Source organism: Citrus sinensis, chromosome 3 (genome assembly GCF_022201045.2).
Source record: "Citrus sinensis cultivar Valencia sweet orange chromosome 3, DVS_A1.0, whole genome shotgun sequence".
In the NCBI taxonomy this organism is placed as follows: Eukaryota; Viridiplantae; Streptophyta; class Magnoliopsida; order Sapindales; family Rutaceae; genus Citrus; species Citrus sinensis.
In genome coordinates this window covers 14,133,239-14,155,382 of record NC_068558.1, presented here as the reverse complement: position 1 = coordinate 14,155,382, position 22,144 = coordinate 14,133,239, and the positions used below count along the sequence as shown (strand labels likewise).

The 22,144-nt window shown below is 38.1% G+C and overlaps 2 protein-coding genes and 1 non-coding gene across 4 annotated transcripts in view; 1 reads left to right on the top strand and 2 right to left on the bottom strand.

The window, feature by feature from the left end:
• Positions 1 to 22,117, bottom strand: part of LOC102615418 (protein SRG1-like) — a 31,329-nt gene extending 9,212 nt beyond the window's left edge. Inside the window, exons 1-4 of one of the 2 annotated variants that reach the window (XR_008052904.1) lie at positions 21,298 to 22,117; positions 20,593 to 20,840; positions 20,133 to 20,457; positions 19,224 to 19,669 (exon numbers count right to left, since the gene is read on the bottom strand). Coding sequence is in view for 1 of the 2 variants with exons in the window: in XM_006477741.4 (XP_006477804.2) it covers positions 19,412 to 19,669; positions 20,133 to 20,457; positions 20,593 to 20,840; positions 21,298 to 21,534 (1,068 nt within the window). In the remaining variant the exon portion in view is untranslated. Of the gene's footprint in view, positions 1 to 19,193; positions 19,670 to 20,132; positions 20,458 to 20,592; positions 20,841 to 21,297 lie in introns of those variants that run through there. The other variant, XM_006477741.4, reaches the window with a different exon arrangement.
• Positions 1,253 to 1,359, bottom strand: LOC127901683 (small nucleolar RNA R71). The gene has a single exon (XR_008053927.1). It is a non-coding gene; the product is annotated as a small nucleolar RNA R71 (small nucleolar RNA).
• LOC127900590 (uncharacterized) lies at positions 12,303 to 13,893 on the top strand. Its single transcript, XM_052435746.1, has 3 exons — positions 12,303 to 12,387; positions 13,092 to 13,438; positions 13,621 to 13,893. Exons 1-3 carry the CDS (start codon positions 12,303 to 12,305, stop codon positions 13,891 to 13,893), a joined length of 705 nt encoding a protein of 234 aa, XP_052291706.1.
• Positions 22,118 to 22,144: the final 27 nt, after the last annotated feature.

Sequence of the window (22,144 nt, the reverse complement as noted above, 5' to 3'; positions counted from 1 at the left end):
AATTATTTTCATGATTATGTTTGTTAATTAGGTAATTGGCCACTATTTAATTATCAACTTAATCTATTGTCAATTAAAGGATTCATCGTATGAAGAATTTAATGTTTGTGACAAATAACATAGCAGAGAGTTGTGTTGTGAGAATAAACAATCTAATTTAAATGAATCATCATATGTGTTGATTAAGATTTGGGTCTCTCTGGTTTTTCAGGCTGTCAATTGATTAAATCCTATGATCGTATCTAAGGTTGTCTATTGATTAGGGAAATAACCAACGGTCGTACCTTGGTTATCGAATAGTTAAGGAGAGATTGGCTATTAGAGGGTCTCAGTAGCTATAACCGGTCTATTCATGAGTAATAATAATCTATATTTGAATCAATGATCAGTAGTCGAATCAAGCTGAGTTAATTCCTTCAACCAGAGCTTTCTCTAATTTGAATTACAACTTTAATTTGCATTCTTGTTATTTTAATTTGATTTTTATTATTGTCAACAATTCCCCCATTTTACGTTTTACGTTTCAAAAGGATTTAAATAATTACCGATCTCTGTGGACACGACCCTGCTCAATCACTATACACAATTTATTTAGAGTAGGAATTTATTTTTGTTGGCTTCGACAACCACCAAATTTTAGCGTCGTTGCCGGGGATTGGTGTCATTTATTTAATCCTTTTTACGTTTTACTTGGTGTATGGTTCGTTCTTCTCGTACAGGTACACTTTCGTTTGATCCTGAAATTGAGAAGACAACTCGCCAGCTGAGACAACAGACGAAGAGAGCTAAGCAACGATCCTCGTCGCCTTTGCTTTCTGAAACAGATATAGTGCCTGATTTAGTTGAATCATCTAGCGATTCAGAAGAACAAGTGATGGATAGACCTGCACTTGTAGAAAGAACTCTTAGAGAGTTAGCTGAACCAGACTTGAATCAACAACCACTCTGCATTCAATATTTAGACTTGGAGGTAAATTTTGAATTAAAATCTGGTCTTATTCATTTGTTACCCAAGTTTCATGGTTTTGCAGGTGAAGATCCTTATAAACATCTCAAGGAGTTTCATGTTGTGTGTTCAAGTATGAGACCACAAGGCGTGACTGAAGAGCAGATTAAGCTGCGTGCTTTTCCTTTCTCTTTAGATGGGTCAGCTAAAGATTGGTTGTACTACTTGCCTCCTGGATCGATTACAACGTGGAATGGTTTGAAGAAGCAGTTCCTCGAGAAGTATTTTCCTGCGTCAAGAGCTGCCAACATCAGAAAAGACATTTGTGGGATCAGACAACTTCCTGGGGAGACTTTGTATGAGTATTGGGAGCAATTTAAACAATTGTGTGCCAACTGTCCTCAACATCAGATTTCTGATCAACTTCTTATTCAATATTTTTACGAAGGACTGTCATTGATGGATAGGAGTATGATAGATGCTGCTAGTGGAGGCGTGTTGGTGAACAAGACCCCTACTCAAGCAAGGAAGTTGATATCAAATATGGCTGCCAACGCACAACAATTTGGCAGCAGGCAAGATCTCATTTCAAGGAAGGTGAATGAGGTAAATATTTCTTCTGTTGAACAACGTTTAGATAAACTTACTTCTCTTGTGAAAAAGTTTGTTGTAGGTAATGTGCAACAGGTGAAGACTTGTGGCATTTGTTACAATATGGGTTATTCAACCGATATGTGTCCTACACTTCAAGAAGAACCCGTTGAACAAGCCAATGCAGTTGGAGGATTTCCAGGCATGCCTCAAAGAAGGTATGATCCTTATGCACAAACATACAATCCGGGATGGAAGGATCATCCCAACTTCAGCTATGGAGTTAGGCAATCAGAATTCCCACAATAGTATCCACCAAGACAACCAGCACCTCCACAATCAACCTCCAAGTCAGGTATATCTCTTGAAGAAATTGTTAAATCGCTTGCGACTAACACTCAACAATTTCAGCAGGCAACTACAGCAAGCATTCAGAACTTGGAGAACCAAATGAGTCAATTGGCGACTATAGTGAGCCATCTGGAGTCTCAAGTATTAGGGAGATTGCCTTTACAATCTGAGGTGAATCCAAAGCAAAACGTTAATGCTGTCATCCTTAGAAGCGGGAAGGAGTTGCAAGAGCCTAGTAAGAAAGTGACAGAGCATGTAGAAGATGAGTTTGAAAAGAATGAATTGATGCCTAAATCTCAAGATGCGCAACCCACCAGAGCGAAACCTCTACCTATTCTGATACCTCCTCCTTTTCCAAGCCGGTTTGTAAAATCCAAGAAGGAGGAACAAGAGAAAGACATCCTTGAGACATTTCGCAAGGTTGAGGTAAATATTCCCTTATTAGATGCTATAAAACAAATACCTCGATATGCTAAATTTCTTAAGGAATTGTGCACCTCCAAGAGAAAATTAAGAGGAGATGAAAGAGTTCATATGGGGGAGAATGTTTCAGCAGTTCTCCAAAAGAAATTACCTCCCAAGTGCAAGGATCCAGGTATGTTTACTATCCCTTGCAAAATTGGTAGTGTTAGAGTTGAGAAGGCTATGTTAGATCTAGGAGCTTCTATTAATGTCATGCCTCGTTCTATTTATTCGTCTTTGAATATTGGTGCATTAAAAGAAACTGGCGTGATAATTCAACTAGCTGATAGGTCTAATGCATATCCTGATGGGGTATTAGAAGATGTCTTAGTACAAGTTAATGAGTTGGTTTTTCCTGCTGATTTTTATGTACTTGATATGAAAGATGATAACTCCTCTAATTCTGTCTCAATTTTGCTAGGAAGACCTTTTCTTAAGACTGCTAGAACTAAAATGGATGTACATAAAGGGACTCTTACTATGGAGTTTGATGGAGAGGTTATAGAGTTCAATATGTATGATGCCATGAAATATCCCAGTGAGGAACATTCGGTATTTTCTATGGATGTTATTAACCCTATAGTGCAGGAAGTTTTTTATTTGGATGTTGAAGATTCATGGGTAGCTGCTTTAAATAACAGTTTGGGCCTCAAAGGATTGCAAAATGATGAAAATGAGTTTGTTTTAAATTCTGTATTGCAAGAGACAATTTATGAATTAAATTCGTTGAGAACTTTAACTCATCATATGTCTAATAATGAATTACCTTCATCTAATGCAAAACTTCTTCCATCTATTTTGCAGGCACCAAAAATAGAGCTTAAACCATTGCCTAGTCATCTAAAGTACATGTTTTTAGGAGATGATGAGACACTTCCGGTGATCATCTCTTCAAAGCTTAGTACTTTAGAGGAAGAGAAACTTATTAGAGTGCTACGGGATTACAAAAAGGCTATTGGGTGGACGATTGCAGGTATTAAAGGGATAAGTCCGTCCACGTGCATGCATAGAATACTGTTGGAGGAAGATGCCAAACCTTCAATTCAAGCTCAACGTCGTTTGAATCCACTCATGATGGAATTAGTGAAGAAAGAAATTCTAAAACTTCTTGATGCATGTATAATCTATCCAATTTCGGATAACAAATGGGTAAGTCCGGTACAAGTGGTACCGAAGAAAACTGGTATAACAATTGTTGAGAATTCTTATGGTGAGCTAGTTCCTACCCGAGTTCAGAATGGGTGGAGGATTTGTATTGATTTTAGAAAGCTTAATTCACTCACTAGGAAGGATCATTTTCCTATTCCTTTTATTGATCAGATACTTGAAAGGTTGGCAAGAAAATCTCACTTTTGTTGTCTTGGTGGCTATTCAAGTTTTCATCATATACCAGTTGCACCTGAGGATCAGGAGAAGACTACCTTCACATGTCCTTTTGGAACCTTTGCATACCGACGTATGCCATTTGGTCTTTGTAACGCTCCCGCCACTTTTCAGAGGTGCATGGTCAGTATTTTTTCAGACTATGTAGAAAACACTATAGAGGTATTTATGGACGATTTTACGGTCTATGCTGATTCTTTCGATGATTGCCTCTATAATCTGAAGAAAGTGCTTGAAAGATGCATTGAAACAAACCTTGTCTTGAATTATGAAAAATGTCATTTTATGGTAGATCAAGGCATTATTTTGGGTCATGTAGTCTCTGCTAGAGGAATTGAGGTAGATAAAGCTAAAATAAATGTTATTAAATCTTTACCTTATCCCACATGTGTGCGGGAAGTTCGTTCTTTCCTTGGTCATGCAGGTTTCTATAGGCAATTTATCAAGGATTTTTCGAAGATAGCTCAGCCTTTATGCAAGCTTCTTCAGAAAGATGTGACGTTTGATTTTAATGAAGCATGCAAGGTAGCATTTGATAAACTTAAGGAGTTATTGACTTCAGCTCCAATTATACAGCCACCAGACTGGAGCCTCCCTTTCGAGATAATGTGCGACGCCAATAATTATGCTGTTGGTGCTGTTCTCGGACAAAGGGTTGGAAGAGCTGCTCATGTGATATATTATGCATCAAGAACACTTGATAGTGCTAAGTGCAATTACTCAACAACGGAAAAAAAACTTTTAGCTATTGTTTTTGCTTTAGAAAAATTCCGTTCATATTTATTGGGTACTAAAGTGATTGTTTTTTCTGACCATGCAGCTCTCAGATATTTGCTCGCCAAGAAGGAAGCGAAACCGAGACTTATCCGCTGGATCCTATTGCTTCAAGAATTCAACTTGGAGATCCGTGACAAGAAAGGAACATAAAACTTAGTTGCAGACCACCTTAGTAGATTGACCACGAGTGAAGAAGCAGCACCTTTGAAAGATGATTTTCCAGAAGAGCATCTCTTTGTAACTCAAGGTATGGTTCCTTGGTACGCTGACATTGTCAATTACTTAGTTACAGGAACACTACCTAGTGATCTGACGAGGGCTCAAAAAGATAAAATTAAGAGCGATGCTAAATACTATGTTTGGGATGACCTTTACTTGTGGAAACATTGCTCTGACCAAATCATCAGAAGGTGCGTATCTGAGTTTGAAATTCCTTCTGTTCTTCAATTTTGTCACTCATATGCGTGTGGTGGTCATTTTGGTCCCAAAAGGACAGCATCCAAGGTGTTAGAATGTGGTTTATTTTGGCCTACTTTATTTCGTGATTCATATATGTTTTGTAAGTCGTGTGAGAATTGTCAAAAGACTGGTGATTTAAGTCATAGAAATCAAATGCCATTTACCCCTATTCTTGTATGTGAAATATTTGATGTGTGGGGCATTGATTTTATGGGACCTTTTCCCTCATCTTTTGGCAATGCTTACATTCGTTTAGCAGTGGATTACATTTCTAAGTGGGTAGAGGCTAAGGCCACCTGGACTGACAATGCTAAAGTTGTTGTAGATTTTGTCAAGTCTAATATTTTTACCAGGTTTGGTGTACCGAGAGCGATGATAAGTGATAGAGGCACTCATTTCTGTAATCGAGTGGTGGAAGCTTTGTTCAAAAGATATCACGTTACCCACCGAGTGTCTACCGCCTATCATCCACAGACAAGTGGACAAGCTGAGATATCAAACAGAGAAATCAAGTCTATTCTTGAAAAGACAGTTAGTCCAAATCGAAAATATTGGAGTTTGCGATTAGATGATGCATTATGGGCATATCGCACCGCTTACAAAACTCCCATAGGTATGTCTCCTTATCATTTAGTATTTGGTAAGCCTTGCCATTTACCTGTAGAACTTGAGCACAGAGCATACTGGGCGGTTAAGCAATGCAATATGCGGATGGATGAAGCGGAAAAGCAGAGGAAGTTGCAGCTGCAAGAGTTGGAGGAGATTAGAAATGAATCCTACAAGAGTTCGCGATTTTACAAGGAAAAGACGAAGACATTTCATGACAGAATGATTTTGAAAAAGGAGTTCTCTGTTGGTCAAAAAGTTCTTCTTTTTCATTTTAAACTTAAACTTTTTCCTGGTAAATTACGTTCTCGTTGGGTAGGACCTTTTATTATTGCTAATGTTTTTCCTCATGGTGCAGTTGAGATTCGGAGTCCAACCTCTGATAAAGCCTTTAAGGTTAATGGTCATCGTTTAAAACCTTTTTATGAAGGTTTTTCGGTGAATATTGTAGAGGAAATGGCTCTCGAGAGTCCTATTTATGGAAATTGATGCATAAATGTGTCTAGCCAAAGACATAAAACAAAGGCGCTTTTTGGGAGGCAACCCAAATGATTTGTTTATTTTGGTTTTTGTTTTATCTTCTTTTAGCTTTGATTCAGATTTTTTTTTAAAAAAAAAAAATTAATGTGTTTGCTTATCATGGTCAGAAGAAAATTTTTGATAAGACGTGCCCACGTTTTAACTAATAAGTACTTCTGAAATTTTTAAAGTAAAATAGTTTTAAGGCGTGCCCACGTACTTATTAGAAAAGTACTTCTGAAATTTTTAGTGTCTCAAAGTGATTAAAAAAAAAAAATTTAATGTGTTTGCTCATTTTGGTCAGAAGAAAATTTTTGATAAGGCGTGCCCACATACTTATTAGAAAAGTACTTCTGAAATTTTTTGTGTCTCACAGTGATTCATCACTAAAAAAAAAAAAAAACAATTCCGTTTTTTCTTTCTTATATATATATATATATATATATATATATATATATATATATATATATATATATTTAAAAAAAACCAAAAATCAAAAATCACTGTTCACAAATCCCTAATTCAAAAAAATTCACTGTTGATTATCGTTTTCCCGCAGCAACCCTTAGCTCCAGCGCGTAGAACCAGCTGCAGCCGCATCAGTCCCACCTGCAACGCAAACCAGCCCACTTGAACTAGCAAGCATCTCCCGCAGCAACCACCACCCCGCGCGCGCAGCAACAGCATCGAGCACTATCCCGCGTCTTGCAGTTCAGCAGCGCGCAAAGCAAGCCCCGCGTACGCAGCACCAGCATCGACCACCATTCCGCACGCACAACGCAGACGAGCAGCACGCAACAGACCCGCAACACAAGCCCCAGCAACAGAGATTCTCAGCTCCAGCCGCGCGCAACGCAGCATCGCCAGCCTACGCGCGCAGCGCGAATCAGCCCCAGCCGCCGCGCGCAGCATCGCGCACCGCAACCAGCAGCAGCGCGAATCAGCCTCAGCGTAGCACAGCAACGCAGCACGAACCTGCTCTCGCGCGCAGCACAGTAGTGCGTAGATCCAGCAGCAGCCGCGCGCAACGCAATTATTGCAATTATTGTAACAATGCCGAAGAGGAAAGCATCTACTTCCAAGTCATTGAAAAAGAAACCTGTCGCAAAGAAATCTAAGATTGCCGCTCCCACTACGGTTCCATGGAACACAATTTCAGATTCACGCCAAGCCGTGAGACAAAGATCGAAGCATGGAAAAGGCATGAGTGTTTTGCCACTTGCGGAATCCAATTTCGGAGGGTGCCTCGCGTTCGTGACTCAACAAGAGAAAGAGAGGTACAAAGATATTTCCACGCGCAAAATACTTCCAGCTAAGTATATTCATTACCCGACTCTTGAAAATTTGAATGTTAAGGATAATTTTGATTCTTTGATAGATAAGATTGGGTTGCGTAAATTTGTTGATGTTGATTGTTTGGGTTATGTTGAGTTGATTAGGGAGTTTTATGCTACTTTTCAATTTACTATGCTGAATGATTTTACTTTGCATACCCCGGATGTCATTAAGTTTAGGTTAATGAGACGAAATTTTTCACACTCTATCACGGATTTTAACCTAGCTTTAAGATTCATTGATGATGATTATTCTTCTAGTGATGCATATTTAGGAACAACTTGTGACTTTAGCAAAAATTTTGAGCCTTATGGTCTTTGGCGTAATTTATCTGTTGATCACAATGCCTATGACCTGAGTAAATCAAAGAGTTCTTTCTTACATGATCCTGCTTTGAAATTTGTGCATCGATTCTTAGCATATAATTTTTTAGGCAAGAAAGATCACTCAGGAATTTTCTCTAAAACTGAATTTTATTTTATCTGGTGCATGTTAAATGATGTGAGGCCTAATTTAGGTTTTTGGTTAGCGGATCAATTTCAAAGTGTGCTTAAACGGTATAGGACTTTATTTCTTGGTCCATACATTACTTTGTTAGCTATAAACCTATGTGTGCTTGATCCCGACAATAATGATTTGCATCCTGCTTGCAAAAAGGAATTTTTGGATATGTCTGTGTTTGAAAGAACAGGTGTGGTCGAATTCAAGGAGGGGAGATTTCAGTTTACTGAACCAGGGCCCACTCAACTTCCGAAGAAGCTTTATGCTAGGAGTGGTGCTACCTCTGATGACGAGTTTGACGACGACACTGCTGCCCCGCCAACTATTCCTTCTACATCCGCACCACCTTTGAGTATTCAGTTAGAGAAAATGGAGCACAAGCTGAACAAGATGGAGCAGAATTTGGCTGCATACTTCAAGAGTGTGGGATTTACCCCACCATTTCCGCCAAGCCCATAGACGTTATGTGGATCAAAGCTCACAATTCAGGGAAGTTTCTTTTTGCCCTTAATCTTTTATCCTTACGCTTTAATTTTTATGTGAGTTTTGATTATCTTACATTGGGGACAATGTAAGTTTTTGGTGTGGGGGAGGGATTTTTGCATTATTGATGTCTGGAATTATTATTTTCACTCTACTTATCTTTTTTTTCACTCTACTCATCCTTAAATGATTTTTGAGTTAATATGCTTTATATATTATTATTTTTTTTCTTTTATTTTATTTCTGACTACTTTTTTTTTCCCATCTATCTCAAATTATTTACATCTATTTTTATTCTATCATACTCTTTCATCACTCACATTTTATCTTTCACTTTTCATCTTTCTCACTTCTTATCATTTTTACCTTTCCTTTTATATATCACTCATACCTTCTTCTCATTCTACACCACTATTGATGATTGATTCATTTGAAGAGTGTACATGATTTGATGGCAAATTTACCAACTTTGTGAGGATTTGAGCCTATGAGCAACCACTTTGCTCTAATATTTTTGTTATGTGAATATTAATCTTAGTTTGTTTATTCTAGAACTTGCTTTGTTATGCATGTTGAAGCCGCATTACGGGATTTTATGCATTAAAATGATAAGGGCAAATCCTTTTCCATTTTTCTATTCTCGCATTTTTTTTCCTTTACCCGAAGATCTTTATTTGCTATCTTTGTTTGAGCCTTAACCATTACCCATCTAATTCTCTCCGTCTACTTAACCATTTTTCTTCTTTTTGAGCCTCAATTTAAGGAGATTTTTTGACTCATTGTGTGGATATATTTTGTTGCTTTTTCTACCTTGTATTAAAATTTCTCAATTAGATCAACAAGCATTATGCTTGAATTAAATTGTGCAAGGTTCGTTTCTTTTATTTGATTCATCAAAAAAAAAGGAAAAAGAAAAAAAAAGAGAAAAAGAAAAGGAAAAAAAATTGAAAAAAAATGTTTACATTCTTGGTGACTTGAGTAGAAATAAGCATTTTGATATCATAAGTTCATTCAATGAGTTCATTCTTCTCATTTTGATCTCTTTTTCTTTCATAGACCTTTCTTTTTCATTTAACCTATTTAACCCCATTACAACCCTTTTAAGACCCTTAGATTTTTGCATTTTATTCATGTTTTGTGGATTGAGATGTGATATATGAGCAAGCTTATGGTAATAGCATTCTTTGATTTGATTTGAGTGCATAAATGATACCCTAAACACTTTGAGTGCATGGAGTGAAGTCATTGAGAGAGCTATTAAATCTTGTTGCACTTGAATTTTGAATGGATCTTCTTGGTGGTTGAATGTTCTTATTCTATCTTATGAGATTCTATGCTTTAAAAATCCTTGTCTCTCGAATGTTGATCGACTTAATTTCTTGAGTTATGCTTGCTTAAAATTATTTTTGGATGAGTTGAGATGAGAATTGAGTAGAGATTTGGGATTAATCTTGAGTTATATGCTTGAGGACAAGCATCATCTTGGTGTGGGGAAATTTGTTAGAGTGCAATTTATGCACTAGTTTTGCATTGTTTACTTCCCTTAATATCGATGTTTTGCACTTAATAATAATAATGTTTTACTTGTGTTTTACTTTTGTAGGTGCAATTCTATTGATTGGTGATAAAATTGAGCTAAAAGATGATGTTTAAGGAGGATTGTTCTCTTGGAGAAATTATGAGCGTCAGAAGAACTTTGTTGATAAGGCGTTGGCGCGTGCTGTCAACTGCGGACCTGCAGTTTTTAGTTTAATATGTTTTGTATTTTTGGTTATTTTTGTAATTACGAATTTAATATTTCAGATATTAGTATTTTATTTTAAATAGAATTCTAAAAGAGAAGAGAGAGAGAGTATTTAAGGGAGGAATCTATTGTGAAAAATGGGGATTTTTTGGATTAGAGAAAAAGAAAGAAACCCTAGATTTAATCTTTTCTCTTCTCTCTATGAAGAACTAAACTTATTTTTCTGGTTGAAGGTTAATAAAGCTTTGATTCATTACTACTGTGAGATCTTTCTTGTGCTTTAATTGTTTTATTACTTTTTGGGTATTTGTTTATTCTCTGAATTATTTTCATGATTATGTTTGTTAATTAGGTAATTAGCCACTATTTAATTATCAACTTAATCTATTGTCAATTAAAGGATTCATCGTATGAAGAATTTAATGTTTGTGACAAATAACATAGCAGAGAGTTGTGTTGTGAGAATAAACAATCTAATTTAAATGAATCATCATATGTGTTTATTAGGATTTGGGTCTCTTTGGTTTTTCAGGCTGTCAATTGATTAAATCCTATGATCGTATCTAGGGTTGTCTATTGATTAGGGAAATAACCAACGGTCGTACCTTGGTTATCGACTAGTTAAGGAGAGATTAGCTATTAGAGGGTCTCAGTAGCTATAACCAGTCTATTCATGAGTAATAATAATCTATATTTGAATCAATGATCAGTAGTCGAATCAAGCTGAGTTAATTCCTTCAACCAGAGCTTTCTCTAATTTGAATTACAACTTTAATTTGCATTCTTGTTATTTTAATTTGATTTTTATTATTGTCAACAATTCCCCCATTTTACGTTTTACGTTTCAAAAGGATTTAAATAATTACCGATCTCTGTGGACACGACCCTGCTCAATCACTATACATAATTTATTTAGAGTAGGAATTTATTTTTGTTGGCTTCGACAACCACCAAATTCGGGTTTACTGTAGAAAATCCTTGCCACTAATCTTGTGGCTCTATCACTATTTCTAAAGTATTGTAATTTGTTTGAATTCTCCCGAGGTTTCAATAAGAATTTTAGTTAATTTTTTAATGTTTTGATGTCCAACCTTTTTACCTTCTTTGTTTGCCCTTTTTATAACCTCCCTGAGAATTTGGCCTCCCATGACTCACGTTCGCCACTTCACACGAGTCCTCGGAAGTGAATGCTTGAATGTTGTGGTTGCGGCTGAGTGGGTTTCGGCTTGGATTCTCGGATTGTAGCGCATGTTCTGTTAATTGTTGTAGACTGGGTTTGTTGATTTTGGCCCCTAGCAGGAAATGTTCTTGGCGCCTAACAAGGAACCTGCTCGCATTGCGTACCTAGCAAAGGGTCTCCTCATAGACGAGCAGAAGACTCCTGCTCTCGGATGTCCTGCTCTCGGGCATCACATTGCTCCTCGCTTATGAGAAGGACAAATCCTTGTTTGGGTATGGCAGGTCACGTCGCAATATACCCCTAAACACCGGTCCCCCAATTTCTAGTATTGGTAAAGCAATGAATCAATACTGGAAACTCAATAGTCCTGGCTTGCTCAAGTAACTTACGACTTCTTGATGTTGGGAGAAGGAACTGCTCACTTTCTATATTCACTCTCTTTTTTAGTTGCTAATCATCGTTTCCCTAAAGAGTCGCGTCGTAATTAAATGCGGGTGATGTGATAGGAATCCATCCATTTGTTCAAATTTCAACCGACGATTATGAAACCCTCGGAGTGCATGCCGTTAAATGCCAATAAACCAAAGGTTTCCGTGTCACTTGAGAACCCTAGCCCTCAAAAGAAATTTTCCTCTTTTAGTCTTCTTTTCATCCTCCTGTGACCAAGAGATCTTCCTCCATTGAAGTTGAAGTCATTTTTCTTGCCTCTGTTCTGGCGTGCCATTGCCTTAGGTATTATTTCCTCTTTTTCAGTCTTGGATAATTATCATTTTTTTTTGTTGAGTGGCGTTTGGTTGTATTGTTCTGGATATAGTTTAGGAGATGTCAAAAGACAAAGAAAAGGTAATTGAGATTGATGATGATGAACTAGATTTCTTGCCTAATCTGCTCGCAGAGTCGCTTTCAACCCCAAGATTCCCTTAGAGCTGGTAAGACCCTCTAGCATTAGGAGTAGTGCTAGGAGGATGTCTTTTGAAGGAACCACCTCGCCTAGCAACAGTAACAATGAGGGATCTTCTGGTTCAAAGGAAACCATAAGTGAGAACCCAGGTGAGGAGTCTAGTGAAGCATCCTCACTAGAAATAGCACGACTAGAGAAAAAGAGAATTAAGTAATAGAACTATGATCGAACATTACACCATTGACCTTATGACCTGTATAACCACAGTAGATAACCTCGAAGAGTTTCGAAATGTTTACAACATTCCTGATGGTATAGACCTTAGAATTCTAGGGAAAAAATACACTCTCAGTCGACCTCTTAAGGGGTACGTTACTTTGTTTTTATAAAGTTCTAAATTCAGCATGAGGCTTCCCTTGCAGCCTTATTTCGTCCAAATGCTTGGTGGGTTACATTTAGCTTCTGGTTAACTTTAATCCTAATAGATGAAGGGTGCTTTCTGGTCTATTCATTCTGTGGGACAAATGTGGTCAAAGCGAGCCTATAGTTGATAAGGTCAAACACTAGTATCAGCTAAAAAACAACCCTAAAAATGTCGGTTGGTATTATTTCATGTCCAGTACCAAGACCAGAAAACCTATAACTGATCTTCCAACATGTGGCGGTAGGAATTGGAAGAAGAAATTTTTTTTCGCTGGGGGTTCCTAGGGTCAAGTGGCACAGACTGATGGAGGGAACATTCACATCCCCTCCTATTTCATAGTTCCAGGTTGTCTACTCACTTTAGATGTATTGCACCCCAGTTGTCTTAGTGACATAATTATTTCTAATATAGTCTCTGCTCATGCTGTAGGTTCTTGGGGTGTATATTATGACTTTAAGCCTAAATTACTCAAGTGGGTCGAGACTGCGTTGGCAAATTCTTGCTCGTGTAGAGACCCACTGTCTACTTGCAACTTGGTTGAGTCTCACCCGTTATCTGACGCTTGTGCTATGGAGGATGCTATGATTGGGGTTTTGAACCGAAAACGTCCTCGCCCTAATGTTGCTAAGGGAGGTCACGACAAAGAGGCTCTCATTGGAAAGCAAGTCAATATTGTAGAGAAAGTCTCCCCTTTGAAGACATTGCCACATCATCCTAATGCCGGTGAAACTAGTGGAACTGCAAGCGGCATTGGTCCCACTGCTTCCCCTCCACCAGTAAGACTAAAACATCGATTGCCCAAAGACTGACCAGAGTATTGACCCCTTACCTCAACGAATTTGCTAAGCTCGTTAACAAAAAGAATTTTGAGGACTTTAACGACAGTATTCTCGGCGAGCTGGTTGGGGCTATATAATTCAATGCTTTTCATTTGGGTTGCATGGCTACCTATTATAAGGCGAAGGTCGACTGTTATGACTGTAAGATGAAAGAAGACATTCAGTCAGCTAAAAGCAAAGCTGACGCTGCAGAGAAGAAAACTAGAGACCTCAACCTCGAGAACTTAAAATTGATAAAGCAAGCCTCTCTTGCGCAGGCGAAGGCTATCATTCTCGAGGAGGAGTTGAGCAAGGTTAAGGAGGATTTAGAGACACAAAAGGTTTTCTATGAGACTCAATTGGTGTCACTCCGTACCTCGCATCATGGCTGTTCTCGAAAAGCAGCACCCTGATTTGAAGATGGATGAACTTGCTGTTGGCGTGATTGAATACTTGAAAAAAGAGGCGGGCAAAGAAGGTGGGGAGGAGCCGGAGCCAAACACAACCAATGAGGCGATTTCCCCTCCTCGTCTTACTCCTATTGATGCTCCTGAGGCAAGCACCCACCCGGGCACAACTAGTGAGACCCTTCCTGCTCCCCAAGCTAACCACTCAGCAAAAGCAGCTCTGCTTATTGACTCTATATCCTCTTGAATTTGTCATAAGTTTCTTTTAGGGACATTGTATGTCAAGTTTGTTAACTGTTTACTATTGCTGCTAAATTATTAATAATATTTCTTAGTTTATTTGCTTCGTCCCTATTTTTTATTATTTATTACTATTGGAGGGCTCCAACCTGATGTCCTGCATCGAGTAGGCTTTGTCTTCTCGTCCCATCTTTTAGTAGGGTTTGGGATTTTGAAGCTTTCATTTGCCTTGGAAAATGTTTTGGAATATTTTATTGCCTGCTCGTCATTGCTTGGTCGAGCAGAACCACACAAATTATGACTTTTGGTCTCGCCATCGAGCATGTTCGAGACTTTGAAGCCCTTGGAAACTCTTTTTTTTTAAACTATCAATTTTCTACTCGCCTTCACGTGGTCAAGTAGATTCTGGCAAGTGTGACTTTCTATCTCGCCATCGAGCTGGCTTTGAGACTTTGAAGCCTTTACTTGCCTTAGAAACTTTTTTAAACTTTTAATTGTCTGCTCACCTTCACGTGGTCGAGTAGATTCTGGCAAGTTTGGCTTTCTATCTCGCCATCGAGCTGGCTTTGAGACTTTGATCCTTTACTTTCCTTAGTGACTTTTTTGAATTTTTGATTGTCTGCTCACCTTTACGTGGTCAAGCAGATTCTGCCAAGTTTGGCTTTTTGTCTCGCCATCGAGCTGGCTTTGAGACTTTGAAGCTTTTACTTGCCTTTGAAACTTTTCTTCTCTTTTCTCTCTTTTTTTTTTTACATTAGTGCTAACTGAATGAAATTCCTCTAAATTTCATTGATCACTAAGCTCGTCTTACATCAAATTGATTGAACATAAAGAATAAACGGCAACAAAAATAAACAAAAATAACACTAACTCACTACGACTAAGTCTTACTGAAAATATGTTTTGAGATGTGCTACATTCCATGGTCGCTTCACCTCGCGTCCATCCGCGCGAACGAGCTTGTAGGCTCCGGGTCCGATCACCCACAAGACTCTATATGGCCTTTCTCAGTTAGGCCCGAGCACTCCTTGGGTCGAATCCTTGGTACTATTTCACAGTTAGGCCCGAGCACTCATTGGGTCGAATCCTTGGTACTATGATTCACCTTCCTAAGTACCCAATCGCCTGCCTCAATTGCCTTACTTGCAGTTTTCGATTGTAATAGCGAGCCACCCTCTGCTGATAGGCGGCTGGCCTCTTCGATGCTAGCAAGTCCAAGTTCAAGCATATCTGGTTGTGGTTCTCATTCTCCTCAAAGTGCTCAGTTTGGTGTGTGGTTGCCTCTATCTCCGCAGGCACGACGACTTTATGTCCAAAAGCCAGAGCGAATGAGGTTTCTTCGGTGGCTGTTTTATGAGACTCATGTATGCCCACAATACTCCTGGTAGCTAATCAACTCATGCGCCCTTCTTCTCACTTAGTCTGGTCTTTAATAGCTTCTTTATGACTTTGTTGGCTGCTTCCACTTGTCCATTTGATTGTGGGTGAGCAAGGGAGCAGAATTTTAACTTTATTTCTAGGTTCTGACAAAACTCCCTGAAGTTATGATTGTTGAATTGTTTACCATTGTCTTCTATTAAGGCGTATGGGACCCATATCGACAGACTATGTTCCTCCACATGAAGTCAGTTATCTTCTTCTCTATGATCCTACTAAGTGTTTCCACTTCGATCCATTTAGTGAAATAGTCTACTGCCACCACAACATGTGTAGCTGCTTCTCGTCCTTTTGGTAAAAGCCCAATCAAGTCGATTCCTCATTGAGCAAATAGCCACGATGAGGCCACAATAGTAAGCTTTACTTGTAGTTGTACGGGGAAATTAGCAAAGCTCTAATAGCTTTTGCAACTCCTGGGCATTCTAGTGCATCGTCAGTTAGAAATATCCTTGCCTAAGAGTCTTATGGGCAAGAGATTTAGCTCCGGAGTGATTCCCACAAACCCCTTCGTGCACTTCTCTTAGTACATAATATGTGTCGTCCTCGTCTAGACATCGTAAGAATGGCAAAGTGTACCCTCGTTGATATAACACCCCATCAATTATCGTGTACCTTGACGCTTGGCATCTGATTTTTCGTGCTCACAACGTATCTGTTGGCAACTTCCTATCCTGCATGTATGAGATTATTGGATCCATCTATGATCATTTCTGTTCTATTTGCATCATCGCCATACTCTGCTCGATGCTGGGGAAGGACTTGACCTCCATAGGGGCTGACTTTGGAATTTTTGGGTCTGCTATAGCAGCCATTCTGGCCAAAATATCTACTTGGCGGTTCTCACTCCTTGGAATTTGTACTATAGCCACCGACTTAAACTTCCTGATCATTTGTCTGACCTTTAGTAAATATTGCTCCATCTTATCATTTCTGGGCTGGAACCTTTCACTTATATGGTTGGCAACTAGTTGTGAATCTGTCCGGACTTTCCCCTTATTCGCCCTCACCGCCTGGGCTAACTCTAACCCTACAATTAGAGCTTTCTATTCGACTTGGTTGTTTGTGGCCTTAAACTCCAATCTGAAGGCGTAGGAGACCTCTTTCCCATCTGGGCTATCTAGAATAACCCCTGCTCCGGCACCCTGCTCACCCGAGGATCCATCCACCGACAACTGCCAAACTTGACCCCTGTTATTGCTTGCAGCAGCATCCGTATGGTTGGGGTCAACTTCGGGTTTTATGAATTCTGCAACGAAGTTTGCCATCGCTTGAGCTTTGATCGCTGCTCGGGGTTGGTAGCTTATATCGAACTCGCTCAGCTCTATGACCCACTTCACTAGCCGACCAAATGTTTATGGTTTATGTAAAGTCTGTCGCAATAGCTGGTCCGTCATTACTACCACTAGAAACGCCTAGAAGTATGGTCTCATTTTCCGAGCAGCCACAATTAGGGCAAACGTTGATAACTCTCTGGAGTGAGGGTTATTACTGCAATCTTAGACTTAAATCAGGGCCACTTAGAGAATAAATGATGTGTTTTTTAATGATATTTTGGTTATATTTTGCATAAACATCCATTTTAGTAAGTTTTAATAAGTTTTGCTTGAATTAAAGTAACTTGTGCTCAAAACATGTGCTTAATTGTAGGTTTTTAGAAGTTTATGATTCATAAAGGGATGCTGAGATAGTAGACTAGCAAGAGGAGGAAAGAATATGGCCACAAGGGAAGTGAAGCATAAATACGAACAACGTAGTGTCATAACCGCTGCTGGAGCAACCATTGCTGTAGCAAGCCTGGAACACCGAGAGAGAAAACTTAGCGCGGGTAGCTGCAGAATTGCGATCCACAGTTTTCTAATTTAACTCATGCACGCTCGAGGCTTGTGTTTACCCTACTTTTCAGTATGAAAAGAGGCGCGCATCACATAATATGGCGGTTAGGAATTATCATTAGAAAACTTGGAGAAGGAAAGAAGAGAAATATCAAAATTCAAAGGAACGGCTGCAGTGTTATTGAAGAATCCAGTAGAGTTATTTGGATTCACTTTTACCGTTCTCGATTATAATCTCTCTTCTCTCTCTAACTGATCCAATGTATTTCATGACTATTATGTTACTGTTTGTTTTTCTCTTTAAGAATATGAACTAAAATTGTTTGTAGTTGAGTGACAAACAATCTAATGGGTTATTGACTGTTCTTATGGGTTGCTATGTCATTATTACTGCATTTTACTCTAGTAGCTATTATTATAACTGCTATTTCGGTTGACCACCCATTTAATGATTTAAGTTAAGATAGGGCCGCAAAAGGGCAAGTCTTAGTGGATATTATTAGAGTGATACTTGATCTTAATTTAAGTTTCCTAGATTAAGTTTATCTAGAATCCCATAAGGGCCATACTTTAAATTACAAGAAAAACTTGTAAGCAAAACAAAAACTTAGACAAATAACAAAGAACTTGTAAATGGACATTAAGTATGAAATGAAATAAAAAATGTGTAAACTACACATAAAACTAGTAAATTAATGGAAAAATGGGTAAATTAATGTTGCAGTTGTAAATTAGTAAATTGATGGAAAATTGGTAAATTAATGTTGGAGTTGTAAAATTGCATAAAGAACTTGTAAACAAAACAAAAACTTGTAATTGTTGCATAAAACTAGTAAATTAACATTAACTTGCAAATGTTGCATAAAACTTGTAAATCACACATAAGATTAATAAATGTAACTTGTAACTTGAATAAAAAAAAGTAATTACCTACTACTTAGGTAACATGTTACCTATTTATTTAGAATTAATGATAGAGATTTTTTATTCAAATTTAACGGTTCACGTCAATTACAGTATCAATGCCGTAAATTTAGTTACGACATTATAGAACGACCCTATTATTTGTTGTTATGTTATGGGATTCACAGCTTTCTCAATTAGAATTGGACACATGGTAAACCTATTAATAAAAAAAATGTAAATTCTTTTAAAATCTTGTAATTAATTAATTAATAAGTTAGTTAAAATATTATTTACATATTAAATAAAGAAAAAAAGAGTTATAATGAATGAAAATATCTTTCATATTGAATTCATAAATATCTCTATTTAACGAACATGTGCAAATTATTGCACGAAAATTAAATTTTTTATAATGTTTGAGTTTCAGATCTTCATGTTCCACAATGTAGATTACAAAAATCTCTTCATCTTATCTATTAATCCACGGTTGAGTTTTCAGACAAGGTGATCAACTACAGCAAAAGTTTGTCAATGAAGGTTAGATCCAACGAGTTGAGATTAAATAAGGATGATCTTCAGGTTAAAATGTACCAGCTTTTACGACACACGGTATCTCAATGAATCAGAGGCTGGTTATGTGAAATTTAGTTGATGTAATTAACAACATATTGCCTGGATTTCACAGAATAACAGCTGACGCACCATCATCTGGTGCAGTTGCTCCTCCTGGATATTATCTTCTTCATGTTGTTTATAAAGAAGTTCCAAGCGTGGCCGTGTGGGTTCAGATAAGGTAGATCCTGCTTTCAGTTCCAATTTTTGCTGCTTCTGCTTGACTACTGCTCGTGCTTGTGTGTAATAATTCTTTCATGTAGAACCAAAGTTATATGATTGTGCTCGTTAAAACTTGAGACGTGGTACCTTTATTTCACATAATCTGATTTAAATTAAAACATAATCAACACGATGACCATGGGATTACCAGTCTTCTTACTGTTTTTGTAGAACTTATTTCCTCTTTCTAAATATTCACACGATCTTAAGAGCACCTGTCATTTGATGTTTTTTAACTAGATCTGTCGCTCTTTCACAACTCAAATAAACTGACCTTAGCCCTGACTGTGTTGTATTCTCATGTAATCCAGATGAGATTTTTCGTGAAGCTCACGAGAGAAGAGGGCCTTGAGGAACTCTTCAGTTGTCACTCTTCTGAACAATGCTGGTGTTTTCTCAGTGATCAAACTGGGTGCTGGACCCACTTCACCATCATAATTCACCGTGTGAAATGTGGCAATGGAGAGTCTTTCTTGCTCAGAGTTTACTACAGCACGATGCTCAATGCTAGGGTATACTCCATTGGTTATTACCTGCCATGCAAAATTCACAAAAGCTGTGTGACCTAGTTCTGCTTTTTGATCTTCCACTCAAACAGAATCAATTCTATAGGAGGTTCAGATAGCATCAAGCCAATTAACATATGCAGCATCATATAATATTTCAAGGGCATTTCATATTTGAGACATAAAACAATGGACGTGAAGCTTAAACAAATTAGAGACAATCACATCTGAGTCAGTAACTGACTGTCCCTCACAAAGTAGTGATATTGTTCTTCTACATAATGACGTTTAAGTGATTGTTGAATAAAAGTAAGCACTGGAACTAATCTGAAAATGGCCATTTTTAATTCTGAAACAGAGTCCTCAACCTGTAATTGATGACCATGCTGTTACTGTTATGTGGTTTCTACATCCTCATGGATGTTAACTCAATGAGAGAGCACCTGATCTACTGTAAATAGCAAATTAGGGAAGTTTACTCGAGCATTACCTCCAGCACGTCTCCAATGTTGACAATAAAAGCATTTGGCAGCGGCCTAATAGGAAACCACTTTCCATCCTTCTTAATCTGGAGACCTTCAGCTTCATTGATTTGTAGGAGAATGGTAAGTGCAACGGCATCAGAATGGGGCGTAAGGCCCGTAACTTTCTCCGGTTGAGGACATGGAGGATAATAGTTCATCCTCATTGATTGCAATCCATTTTCGAAGAATTCTCTCACTTCCTCGTCCTTGATATGTAAGACTTTTGCCATTCCCGATATTAAATTCATCGCTAGAGCATTTACTTCCATTGAGTAAACTTCCAACGTATCCCTACATAGAAAAGGAAGGTGTGAACATACCAGTAGGCCAGTAGCAGCTGGATACTAAAATCAATGCGCAGCCTGCACTGGATTACACAATCACTTAACAGAACACACACACTCGAATTAGAGAGAGAAAGAGAACCTGAGAGAAGGATGGAGCTTAGGAAACAAGTGGGGTTTCCTCAGATGGACGGGAAGAGTGGTCATGAAGAACAGGTCTCCCCAGTCAAGCTTTTGTTCCTCAGATACAACAAAGGCTTGTCCAAATCCTTCTACTTCTCCAGGATACTGCCAATATTTTTTCTTCTCTTCCATGCTGAGATTGAAGAATTCCTGTATCTCTTTCTTCACTTTGTCTACTAACGCCAAGCTCACTCCATGATTGACCAACTGAAATAATGCAGAAAATAATAATTGCCAAGTGTTAAATGTAGTAGTAGTGTTACCTAGAATATCATTAAGTTTGGTCATACATTTGAATTAGCAAACCGTACAACAGCATGATAATCTCAGCATTACTTCAAACGTGTCTTCAAATTAGCGCGAACGTGCAGACCAAAATTTGCTATGTCGTTTCTTTTATATATTTGGATTAAAGCATATTTTTTTCAAGGTACCAAACCAAATAAAGAGTAGGTAAAATCTTACAAGGGATTCCTTTGCATAAATACCTAACCAAACTCTGACCTAATTCCATGTGTGATTTTATGAAGCCAAAAAAAAAAAAAAAAAGTCAACTACAGAGTTCTTTTGGTCTTGTAATTGTTAATTTGAACAAATAAATCATAAACAAGAACAACCATCTTGACATTTCAAAGCTGTAATTTTAACATGTCTCGTCTGTTACCTGGAAAAAACCCCATTCTCTGCAAGCAAAGTCAAGCTTGGCCAATTCAGAATCCATTGATCCTTCGGAAAGCAAGCTCTCCATGTCAATAACGGGGAACTTTGAGATCAAAGTATTATCAGAAATGACAGGTGCATCGTGCTTAGGACGTATGTATCTGGGAGGAACAGCCACCATAGGATTCTCGGCTAATTCTTTAACAGAAGGGACAAGCAAAGAACCTCCGTACTCGGCCATTTTTGTTTTCTTTTTTTGGTCACACAAATTTGCTCAACTACACTACAGTTCTTTTGTAAACTACGGATTGGGCTTAAGTAAACAACACGACTACACACTCTTCCATTTCCTTTGTTACACTAGCGTTTACCCACCGGTCGGCATCGTCTACCTAACCATATGAAAAAATAAAGCAGATGACTGAATTGGATAATCATTTTGCGTGAATCTTCCAATTCTTGAAAAAAAAAAAAAGAGAGAAAAAATTGGCAATGTCGTGTGATAGTTGACTTGTCTAGCTGACATTCACCGTTTAAAACAGTAGAATTTTATTTTAGGAGTTGGCTAAGTGACGGATCATAACCAGTGGCTGCCAGCTCCCATTGCTTGTATTTCAATGTTTTTGCTCTCTCCTGAGGACACATGGCTGCCAACCATTGGGTGTGTATAATCCGTAACATAGCAAGCTCCTTTATTTTGAAGGTTCAGAGGCGATGAAATCTCATTCACTAAATGCCGGTCCATACCCTTTGTTATCATTAAAAATTGCTACTTAGACAAAAGGGTGACACCAAAACAAAGTCATTTTAATTGTTTCAAATATTCAAAACATTGGTGTTTTGGTATAGAT